Here is a 12,945-nt window from a genome sequence, read left to right as displayed (position 1 = left end):
GGTGGAATGTAAAGGAAAAATTGGTTGTGGAGATTTACGTTTTATCATATCTGGTAGGATACATGTCACACATCATAATTTGAATATGAAAATCCAATATAGAAAAATTTTAAGAAATCTTTACATATATATATATATATATATATAGATATGTATGTATGTATGTATATATATAATTCCAAGTGAACTAGGTGGTATCATGATAAAAGTTACAATAAAATTCATTCTGATTATTTGTGATGTAGTTTATTTAGCAAGGAGTTAGAGACACTAAAAATCTTTTAAAATCCAAACTAAATACATCCTTTAAAATTCTTCAAATCTAACTTTACAAACCAAAAAGATAAAAATAAAAATAAAATTACATGTAATTACATTAACATTTGTTATGAGGCAGATCTAATGAGGGGTCGGACTCAGGGTTAGGTGGGAAGGAATGTCACAACTTACAAAAATCTCATATCAAAAGTAAATGAGAAATTAAATCATGGATCGAAATTCGAATTAAATTCACCGACTTGAAGGTTTATGCTTTTTGGTTGGTCCCCCACTACCCAAGGTACAGGTTGATTTGTAACTAACCTTAAGTATACAAATCTATCTAACTTCTAGGTATGTATACACTTTTTTACTTTGCATATTTTGTCAATAAGATTTTTGTTGCATGTCTTGCTTTGAGCTAATGCGCTTAATTTGGACATGAGTCTGAAAAGAGCAATTAGACTTTATGAATTATGAAGTTATTTGAGTTAGCAATTGTATTATTTATATTGAACATTTCTTAGAACTTTCGAGCACTAAGATTCTTATATGAATCAAATTGCACTTTATATATATATACAAACTACCTAAACTACAAAGTGTATGAAAAAAACCCACAATTGCATGCATTTGCAATTTGAGTCATTGCTTATGAAAAGTAAGCAATTTCGCACGGCAGTAAGAAAAGCCGAAAGATCCTTAGCATGCAATATATATTGCGAGAATGGAGTTGCGCTTTTCTTCCATGCCATGAAAGGGCACTGAAAAGCTCACCATTTCTAGGAAAGTCTCTGTGTAAGTGAAAATTATCAAAGCCGAAGTCCATGTGGAAGCTAGGAAACCAATAATTTTGCTTCACCAATTATTGCTTTAACTTTATGTCCTTATCATTTCATTGTTTTAATTAAGCATTCAATTGGTTTAAGCTTTTAATTTCAACCGTTAAAAAAACATATACTATAGAGCTTATAATCTAGATTTAGATAAATCGTGTATCAATTAGCCTACCATAATTACGTGTGGCTCAGCCTCCCGTAGTTTATCATAACTAGGTTTAGGCACTGGGTAGCTAAACCCCAACCTGTATTTGATGGAAACAACTACATCCAAGAAGAAAAATTTATATACAACCATTATATAAATGATGTAATGCAGCCAATTATTTATTAATTAAATACTTAACAATTATTTTATAGAACTTTATGGTTAATTTTGATCTTGAACCATATTTACATTGTATATGATTATTGATTGTTGATTTGTTGTACAAATTTTCAATTTTTATATTTCACTAGATTGTAGATTGCTTGTTTATAATTACACTAATTGTTGTATGTAAGTTTTTCTTCACTTAGATTACCATTTCACTTCATATATAATTGACATGGAATAAATATCATTTCATGCCTCTTACAAACTGAACTAATTCTTTTTTCTTTTTTCTTTTTTCTTTTTTTTGGGTAATATGAACTATTTCTTTTATGTTTCTTTCTTGAGTTATCATTTCATGCTATTGACTTACGGATGATGAATTAACGCTCTCGCTATCTCAAATAGTATTATAACACATTTTCATATTCAAAGAGTAAATGATGGAACCAGGAATTAACCTCCACGTATATATAGAGTTTTGAAAATGTTAGGTATATATGGTAATATTGTGATGAGCGTCAATGATTAATAAGTTCTTTTAGACTTTTCTTAAGTGGATCGAGATTAGACATTACAAGGCTTTCACATATTAATTTTCGTTCATTGAGTATTTTGGACATGCACGCAAAGAAGCTACCTGCCCACCATGTGTGTAAAATGGGAGACCAACCTATATATCCCTTTCTGATGCTTTTCCTCCCAATGATGTTAATTACCTTTTTGGTTGACTGTTTTATATATAATTGTAATATACTAATGTGTTTTTTCTCAATCCCTGAAAGCAAAGATAGAGTCGAAGTACAAAGAGAGAAAGTTTGTGATGGATAATTGAAGATGTTTACATATTGATTTGCTCAGCATAAACATAGATATATATATATATATATATATATAGATAAGAATATATGTAATTTTATTATAGTAGTCTTGCACACCACCATATGGTAGAAGTGGACAATCTTTTGAGTTTGAAGATTGGTATAAATCAAATTTTCGGTGTCAAAAGATTACCTAGACATGCAAATCCACGATAGTAGAACTATATGTATCATATATATAATTTATACAAGTGCCAAAGATTCTTTCCATTTCATAGGAGATTCGCCAATGGAAACTGTGCAGATTGATATAAACAAAACAAGGTTAATGTATGGTTAATTATTTAACTAAGCACTAATTAATTAATATAAGTTTTTATAACAAGATAAGGCTGATAAGACCTGTGGCCTTGTAAGTGCTAAGTAATTATATATATATATATATATATATATCTTTATGGCCTAAAGAGTTGGTACCCTGTGAAAGCCAAGATTCTTTTTTGGTGAACCATTAAAGTTTTGTCAGTTTATGGATATTTTGTGCATTCACGGCGTATTATTAGTTTCTATGTCTGACTAAGTGGTGGGTTTTGACCCTAAATTATGCATGATTCAGTAAAAATAATTATTAAAAAATGATATCCATATCATTAAATGATCACCGGTGATATGACAACTAATGTGGTGGTATTTCCAGTATAAGTAAAATGGGTTTTCCTATTTTACTTTTATTATTTTAAAAATGTTAGATAAAAACCAATTAATTAATAAGCACCATTGTATAAGTTTAAACATTATGAGGTGATTATTAATATTATAATTAGTAGGCGAACTTTTTTGGTTAGATTATTCGATTCCTATATCATGTTGTCCTTTGTCATCATTAACTCGAAATACTTAAATTATTATGAGGTGGTTTCAATTATTTAGATTAAAGTAACCCAATTAATCAACAAGTTCTTCTCCGGCGCTGTTGATGTTAAATATGTCAACACCATGATATACATGTGTGTATGTGTATATACATAAACACTATTGAAGAAATGAAAAAAATATAATTATAAAATTGTCTTTCTAAAATAATTTAATGATAAAATTATTATTTTTTTGAATTTAAATCTACATTTCCAATATCAAAGGAAAGTAAAAGATCATTTAAAATTCATCTCTTATGCTTGTTATTTGTTTAACAGGAAGTGTCTCCAATTAAAATTTAAATTTGCTTTATGGTTTTGCTAAGTTGTAGAAGAGAAAGCACCTCTAGGTCTGTAATTGATATTTATCAAACAATATAGTGTAAACTAAGTTATGTATGATGACCATATTTCACATAGATATGGAATGTCCCTTCAACGTCCAAGCTAACTTGGTTTGTATTCTACATTATTAAATTAATTATTAATCTTTTTTGTTTTGTTTTGGGACATAAGTCATGTTAAAGACTAAAATTATTAAATAAAATAAAAACTGAAAACTATCATCGGCATATATAAATATTTTTCATTACAATATTTAATATATGGATTGTTTTTCACAATATATATATTGGAATAAAAAATGACGTGTGTTCATTTGTCTGCAATTCTTTTTGCTTCAACTTTTTCCAGCAAAACATGTCATGCTCATCATCACATACAGAAACACAAATAAATTTATATATAATTTAAGACCCCGAAGAAATCAGATCCTTCAAGGCATTTTTGATATTAAATAATAATTAGTCCCAAATAAATAAATGATATAAACTTGGGTAAGGTTGCTTAATGATCTTGTCTCTTGATCTCTTTTTTCCTTTCTTCTTGACTGTTAGTGAACTAAATGCTAAAAAAGGATAATTATTTAAAAGAAATTGGAATTTTAGTCCCTCAAAATAGTACAAATTTTTAGTCAGATAAATACTGTACTAGGAACAGAAATCAAATGAATCTGTTTGTACACCATTGGTTTCACAAAAACAGCTATTCGCATTTTTCTTGAACCAAAATAATGAAATAAAATAAAATAAATAACTAAATGCTAAAAAAGGATAATTATTTAAAAGAACTTGGAATTTTGTTTCCTCAAAATAGTACAAATTTTCAGTCTGATAAATACTCTACTAGGAACAGAAATCAAATGAATCTGTTTGTACACCATTGGATTCCCAAAAAAAGCTATTCTCATTTTTCTTGAACCAAAATAATAAAGAAAAATAAAATAAATGAAAACTCTTGATAATATATACTGCATTTCTAAATTTGATTCAGCCAAAAGTAACCCTAATGTTGTATTATTAATTATTCTTTTTTTTTTCCTTTTTTTATACGTTTGATGTTAATACTTTTCCAAAAAACTTAAATTGATGGAAGAAAGTTGCAGTTTTTGGATTTATTTTCGTCCTTACATGCATTAAGACTTTTTAGATCGCTATCTATGATATCAAATTAAATTATTATGTTTTATAAAAATTTAAGCCCATAGAAAGTGCATTTTCATTTTTTCATTTTTTTTATTTTTTTTACTTTTTCTCTAACACATACATATTCTAATTTTATGTTACAACAAATTAATTGCAAAGTTGGAAGAACAAAATACCCAAAACATACAATAATAATTCAATTACTTCCACTTTGCTGATCTGTATACATTAAAAAGAGGTATGTTTGAATTAAACCAGAATATATATAATTTATTATATATGTATATCTAAGTCAAATTATAAAAGAACCTAAAATGAAGAAAAAGTAGTGGCAAATCATCACCAAATTAATCATTAAAAAATAACACTTACTAATGTATATAATGTGGTAGAAAAAAATCCACATATACACTTATATAAAGATTCATTATTTTACTAATTAATTATATATGGATTATGCGATTACCTTATGCGATTGGCTTGGCATACCAAAGTTAGGTAGAGTTATGAATTATAATTAAATTAATCATTTTTGTCCACTTTCCAAGTAGAGTTTCTAACATATAACTATATTGAATATCAAATACCTCTTTTCTTAAGCTCAAAAAATACAATGGGTTATCAGTCAAAAGCTGACCTTTGCCTAATTCCCTCCCTACCTACATATGTATATTTCTTCAATGGCTTCTTGACCAGCCAACTTCTGCCACGTGTCTGCCTGATTCATTCCCACATGTCGGAACAGATGAAACAGGGCCCACAATATGCCACCTCAGACTCACTTAGGCCTGGTCAAGAGTCAACCATTTTTTATCACAATTATTGAATGTCCATCCCTGCTGAAATGGAAGGCTGCCAAGTTGCCTACGTGGCTGGCTGTGTGATCAGGTGTGGCGGCACTGTCAATTCTCTATTCCTGGACACACGATTGGCAGGTACAGACGTTGACTATTACTTTCAATCTTGACGGTCCGATCGATTTATTTGGTTACGCAGACGATTGAAATTCCTCGGACAAATGCTAAGTTGACACGTGTCAACCTTATTACAGCTAAGAAGGAAAGGTTACTTTCGTCAACGTAGTAATACCTCACTTAGTAGCATATTCCAGCTTGAAGATCATGACCGGTGTCCCTCTTCCTGAATTCTAATATTTTATCAATCACCAGCTACTAATTCTATACAAAAAAAACTAATTTAAAAAATCTTTAAATATTAATTGATGCTCTATTTATTTATTGATTTACACTTAATCACACTTGATTTTACATGTGGACCTCATTCAATTTTCATATTAATTTTCTGACTATAGTTTTTCTCTCTTTTGTTTGGTTTATCTATCCTACAATATTGAATGCACTTGATGATCATATTTTATGAGCCTAATAAATTAAAGCTACGTTTGGTAATTTGGCTAATTTTTAATTTTTTATTTGATATATACATATATATATATATATTTTTTTATGTTAGTTAATGATAGTTAAAAGTTTATTAGATATATAAATAAAATATAAAGTGAAAACGTAAAGATCAAATTGAACACAATTTCAATTTGTATTATTATTATTATTATTTTGTCCTTTAACTTTATCCGTAGGTTTAAGATGTTTAGCAAACAATAATTATTATTAGCTAACATTTGACAAGCATAAATTGTACACATAATTAGGTTTAAAAAAAAAAAAAAGAAATTAAAAACTGACCATCTTACCAAATAATATCTAAAAAACTGCCACCTACTTTCACAACTGTGCCAGCAGAATTCTCCTGTAGTATCAATATTATTTTTGATTTGTTGGGAATTTGACTATTTCAATCTGGTTCAATTAAATTTATCTAAATTTCAAATAGTCCAATTTAAATCTTCAACCCACATTAGTCCCGCATTTCAAACAGTCATAGAAGTTATTCGAATTAAGATCTTGAGCAAACTGAACAATTACTTTTTCAGTCTTTACCTATGTTCTTGTGAAGAGTGTTCTTTCTTCTTGTTGATCTTCTGGGTCTTCTTTCTAACTATTAATTTAAAGCTGAGTTTTTGGATTGGTCAAAGAAAGCCTACTCTTAGCATGTACCTTTCCATTTTCTGAGTAAAAAGAAATTAAGAAGATAAAATATTGATGAACAGGGAAAATAAATAGTGGCCGAATTTTGAACTAGATATTTGATTGGACAAATTGGTTAATTAGGTGTACAACTTGGAAAAAGTAACCTGAGATTTGGCTGGTTTTGTTTTGAGAGTTACAGGGTTAGCAAAGTCTTGACCTAGAAATTTAATATATTATATGGTTAAAGATCTGAATTGTTCATGGTGATGGGGATGGATATATAGGAAATTGACAAGGTATAATAAAAACTACAACTACCATCTAGTTGTCACTGTGAGTTAATTTTGTTACATATGAAGATACAATTAACCACCTTCTTCTCTTCTCTCTCTCTCTCTCTCTGTCTCTCTCTCTCTCTATTGTTAAGTTCTGCCTTCATCGGATTCAAAGTTTGATATATACTTAACAAATTATATCAATTGAAGTTTTTGTCCCTAAACTCAAATTGAGAATTAAAGTAAATGAGTATGTCGTACGGATCATATCTGCAAGGAATAAATTTACAAATATTTGTCAGAAAAAAAAATAAAGAAAGAGAACAACGGCGGATGAAGTCATACATGATGCATTTCTATTTGTTTCATGATTACTATTATTGTTATTTTCTCTTTTGATATGGGGATGGAGAATTTAAATTCAAGATTATTGTCTTAGAAACCATGTATTTCTACTTTAACATTATTTGGGTAATTTTCTATGCATTAGTGAAAAAAATAATTTGTTTTTTTTTTTTCTATAGAATTTTTTTTTCAAGTATATAAAGAGCCCCGTTTGATATTTAAAATTGGAGCAGATTAGTATTGGGATTAGGATTGAGATTGGAATTTAATATGATAAGAATAATCCAATCTTGTATTTGGTATAAATGGAACAGGTTTGATTTTTTTTTTTATATAATTTTATTAAAATGAATATAAATTGTAATAAAACTTATTGATTTTTGAATTACCAAAATAATTTAAATTAAATAAATCCAGTATATATATATATACCAGATAAGTCCTTTATATAATAATTTTCTAAATAGTTTGTTTAATTAATTTATTTTTTTACAATTTTTAATATAAACTCTTTCTTTACAAAATAATAATTAAATAAAAGAATCACAAAAAAGCGGTGTGTTTTAGGCCTTTAAAACGAAAGGAAAATAAAAAATGATCATTAAGAAAAGAAAAAAGGGTGAAATTAAAAAACAAAATAAAAAATGAGATAAAAAAGAGAAAATAATTAAAAAAAAAAAAGAAATAAACGAAATAAAATAAAATAAAGTAATAAAGAATCAAATTAAAAAAAAATAATAATAAAATAGTAATAAAAATCAAATTAAAAAATAATAAAATAACAGAGAAAAAAAAAAAATCTTGCACGTGGGGTCTAAAAGGTGTAAAAGTAGGGCTATTTTAACTTTTTATATAGGCTGTAATAAATAATCCATCACCATCAAGCGGAAAAATTAATCCGGTAGTGACAAGATTATTTTGGAGTTTAGGATTTTGTAATTCTATCAGAACGTCAAACATTGGTCAGGAATAATTTTTACCCAATCACAATCTGGCAATGCCAAACACGCCCAAATATTATGTTTTGAAATATGACTCATAATTATAGTGAATAAAATAAATGCATAAATAATATTGAACTTTTTTTCTTCTCTTTTGTCAACCATATATATGCAAATATGACATATGCATATATTGCTTTTTAGAGGAATGAGATGGGATGCCATCTAATCTTATACAGATTTCACGTCATTGATAGAAAATGATCAATTTAAGAGAAGAAAATTTACCCAAAATTTCAAGAGGAAGCCACATGATTTTGATGTATCAAAAGGTCATATAAGAACAAAGAGTCAATACTAAAGAAATATTATTGCAGGCATATTTGCAGCATTGAAAAAAAGAAGAAGGGAATATTACTAATTCAAATTAACTTTATAATATAACACTAAACTTCTATATGGAATGGACAATTTTGCTTAGATATTGCTTTTACAAAATTATTCTCCCAAAACTCTCACCTAACCCTTTAAAACGCCTCTTAATTACACAACACGCTTTTGCATCTCTCTCTTTATGAGAAGTTGAAATTTTGATTATTAGTTGAAAGAGGGCCTCCTAAACGCACGCACACACACATGAATATAATAAAATATCAAATTTAATATACAATTTTCGTACCCTCTAACTTGTCTTATATATTACTTTTGCATTTGATAGAAACTTTCAAATTATTTAAATTCTTTAAACGTATTTTCAAGTTGTCCAATCTTAACATGGCATCTCATATAGCGAGCATAGCTTATCCTTTTCTTTATTTAATTATTGGTTCATTGGAGCACATATAAAATGAAAAAGTATTTGTTCCATTTAATAATTACCACAATTCAATTGAAAGTAATACATATTGATTAATGTTAGATATCAAGGACAAGATCCGTTATCTAAAAGCAGGTATAAGTTCAATTCAAAGATTTGTGTATTTCAATTCTTATCAACTAATTATTACCACCTAATTTGGACTATCAAGATCTATGTTTGAAAATTTCTTGATTTTCTAATTAATATAACTATAGAAATAAAGAAAAAAAATAGAATCACTTTATAATTAAGTACAAAAATGAATAGAAGTTTGCTTTTTATCTTCGATGATTAACAATAGGAATTGAAATTGATGCTGACACAAATGTAATTAATTGATGATTACCAATTAAATCGCTCTGTCATGTAGAAAGCCCACTTGTAATGGACCTCCATTGATGAAAAATGATATATTTTTTCAAATGCTTAATTATTTCAAGTTAATGATTTTAAGAGCTAGTAAGGATCAAAAATCCAAACCCTTCTCTGAATTTGAGGATTTGGAGTAAAAACTTCCAAACTGCAAAATATCGGTGGTGGCTTTCAGGGCTAAATAGTAGTATGGAAAAACTCTGCAAGTGTCAGTTTTCAAACCCCTTTTCATATTTTCCCTCTCTTTTCTCGAAGAGGATAAGAAAGTGAAGGACAAAAAGGTCATTTTGGCTTAAAAAGGAAGTGAGCTTTAACTAATTTTTGAAAGCTGAAGAGTGAAAGCTTTTGGTTTCTGTAATCTTCTCTGCATTCGCACCCAGCTGTTTACCATATATTATTGGGATAAAGCAGATTTGAAGAGAAGAAGATGAAAAAGAAAAATAAATAAATAAAAATGAAAATCAAAGTCATAACCTCTTTTTTCACAAACATAAGAAGATTATATTCTGAGCTTCTTCTATTGTATGCTTTTGAAAACCTTATATTTTTATTAATAATTCATGGTGGATTATATCCCTAAAGACAGATGAAACAGCCAATCAAAAGTTACATCAATGTCCCACAAGACCATCTTTCATCTTCTTCGTGATTCTTTGACAACTTATCAAAATCTTTTAAATTAAAAAAAAAAACCCATTTATATATAAAAATTCTTTTAATGACAAACTTAAAAATATTATTAAATTTGGTGATAATCCAAATTATCATGCTCACAATTTGGATGGTTTTGTCCTTTTGGTCAAATTTTAAGACGGTGGAATTATTACACAAGAAGTTAAAAAAAAAAAAAAAGAAAAAAAAAAATCCCAAAGGCTTAAACAACCTAACACACCCCAAAGTTGCCTTACATTCCACGTTTCTTTCTCTCCAAACAGAACCAGTATTTAGGGGCTTCTGTTTTTCCTTGTGCTTTTTTTCTCTTTAATATCTCTCTCTTTCTATTATCTTTCAGGTTCTAATACCTTTTCTTTTTATGAGTTTTTCCATGGCTTCCTTTCTTTTCCTCTCTATACCCACTTTTTCTTTCCAATTTCTCTACTCTTTTCCTTAATCTTTTTCTTTTTGATCCTCAGCAATATACTTTTGTTTTAATCTTTCTGGCTTCCTTTTTTTTTCCTTTCCCCTTAAATATTTGTAACCCATTTAAGTTTTAGAGGTATTAAGAATTTGGGTATTGGATTTGAAGCTAGAAACTCTTTTAAAAATTATTGGGTTTTTTTTTCTTTCTTTTTTTGTGAGTTTGAGTTTTTGAATTTCCCCAAACGGTGGGTTTAAAGAAGAAAAACTATAGGGTTTTAGCTTTAATCAAGGAATGGAACAAGTTCCTGGAGTGGTTAAGGAAGATGATCAGCTTGAATTACCACCTGGTTTTCGATTTCATCCAACAGATGAAGAGCTTATCAGTCAGTATTTGTACAAGAAAGTTGTTGATATCAACTTCTCTTGTAGAGCTATTGGTGAGGTTGATTTGAATAAGTCTGAGCCTTGGGAGTTACCTTGTAAGATTTTCTCTTAAAAACCCAAAACAAAATTTCTATTTTCTCTCGCTTTTTTTTTTTTTTTTTTTTTCTCCTTCCTATAACTAATTAATTTTGTTTTGATTTCTTGGTGTTGAAGGGAAAGCCAAAATGGGAGAGAAAGAATGGTATTTTTTCTGTGTGAGAGACAGAAAATACCCAACTGGTTTGAGAACAAACAGAGCAACTGAAGCTGGTTATTGGAAAGCAACAGGGAAAGATAAAGAAATTTACAGAGGAAGATCTTTGGTGGGAATGAAGAAAACCTTGGTTTTCTACAGAGGAAGAGCCCCAAAAGGAGAAAAAACAAATTGGGTTATGCATGAATACAGATTAGAGGGCAAATTCTCTGTTCACAATCTTCCGAAAACTGCAAAGGTATGGTTAATATTTTTTTTTTTCCTAAATTTTCTCTTCTGGTTTTTTCTTCTGTGGGAAAAATGATTTATTAATGGAGGTTTTATTTAATGAAATTTTGCAGAATGAATGGGTAATTTGTAGGGTTTTCCAAAAGAGTTCAGGTGGGAAGAAAACCCCTTTATCTGGTTTAGTTAGATTGGGAAATTTTGGGAATGAAATTGGTTCTTCTGGTCTCCCACCATTAATGGATTCTTCAACTTACAGTGCAAAATCTAAACAAGCTCCACAGTCTTCTAACGTGCCCTGCTTCTCCAACCCACCAATTATGGATGTTCGTAGAAACCAAGAAGGATTTGTTGATTCAATCAACAACAACAATAATACACTTTTCTCTGTTTCTTCAAATCCCTCAACCAACATTTTCCCTAGAATCCCACTTTCAGATTCAATCTATCCCACACAAACAGTGCCAATTTCAGGAAACCAACCACAGTTCCAAAGCTCAGTTCTAATGCAGGACCAGTCAATTCTGAGGGCTTTGCTTGAGAACCAGAGTTCAAATTTGAGGCAGACTTTTAAAGCAGAGAGGGAAATGGTAAGTAATTTTTCTCAGGAAACAGTGCTGAGCAGTGAAATGAACAATGAAATCTCTTCTGTCATGTCAAACCTTGAAATGGGTATTAGGAGGCCATTTGGTGATCATCAAGAACAACAACAACAGCAACACCCACCCGTTTCTGGTCCACCAATAGATCTTGACAGTTTTTGGAGTTATTGAGCCAAAAAAAAAAAAAAAAAAAATTATATAGTGAGAAAGAGCAAGAATTTATCAGCTTCTAAAAGCTTTCAATTTACTTGTATTAATGGTGTTTGGGTCTCTGTATAAACATCTTTATCTAAGTCTTGAAAGTGAAAAAAAAAAAAAAGAAAAAAGAAAAAGAGTGAAATTAAGTGAAGAATCTGTTTATGTACTGTAAGAAAAACAAAAAATTATATATGTGTTTTCTGATAAATGCTTTTTTTTTAATAGCTTTTGGAAACTAATTTGGTCTTTTTAGGGGTAAAATATATATTTTTTTTTAGTAAATAGTAAAATCTTATTGTTGGTGTTTGATAGTTTTGTCAATTTGATTTGGGGATTAAATTTGTGACCATTAGAGAAAGAGATACAGTTGGTGACAACTGATCTTATTTTGTATATTCTAACCGTAAAATAAAAAAATAAATGTTTTTTCCCTCTATTATTATTATTATTATTATTCTTTTGCTTACATCACTGAGAGCATGAGTTCCATTCTCTTATTATTTTTCTCCATGATTTTGGATTTTCAGTTTCTGGTTGTGGGGACTCAAGCAGATTATGCTATTCACAATCTGCGATTTTTTTTTTTTTTTCTTTACCACCTTTTTTTGTTCTCTCTCTGAACGTGCACCAGGATATTCAGAAAATTACATTAAAAAAAAAAAATGAAGAAAAACAAAAAGCTTTTATATAGAAGATGTATCGTATCCATAACCTTAAACTGTGTTTAATAA

The 12,945-nt window shown here is 28.8% G+C and overlaps 1 protein-coding gene across 1 annotated transcript; it reads left to right on the top strand.

The window, feature by feature from the left end:
* Positions 1-10,396: 10,396 nt before the first annotated feature.
* On the top strand, positions 10,397-12,422 carry LOC107419222 (NAC domain-containing protein 100). Its single transcript, XM_016027964.4, has 3 exons — positions 10,397-11,031; positions 11,150-11,427; positions 11,531-12,422. Exons 1-3 carry the CDS (start codon positions 10,845-10,847, stop codon positions 12,185-12,187), a joined length of 1,122 nt encoding a protein of 373 aa, XP_015883450.2. The 5' UTR covers positions 10,397-10,844; the 3' UTR covers positions 12,188-12,422.
* Positions 12,423-12,945: the final 523 nt, after the last annotated feature.

The sequence above is a fragment of the Ziziphus jujuba genome, chromosome 2 (genome assembly GCF_031755915.1).
Source record: "Ziziphus jujuba cultivar Dongzao chromosome 2, ASM3175591v1".
NCBI classification, from domain to species: domain Eukaryota; kingdom Viridiplantae; phylum Streptophyta; class Magnoliopsida; order Rosales; family Rhamnaceae; genus Ziziphus; species Ziziphus jujuba.
The sequence above is the reverse complement of the archived record's forward strand: the minus strand, read 5'-3'. Positions and strand labels throughout refer to the sequence as shown.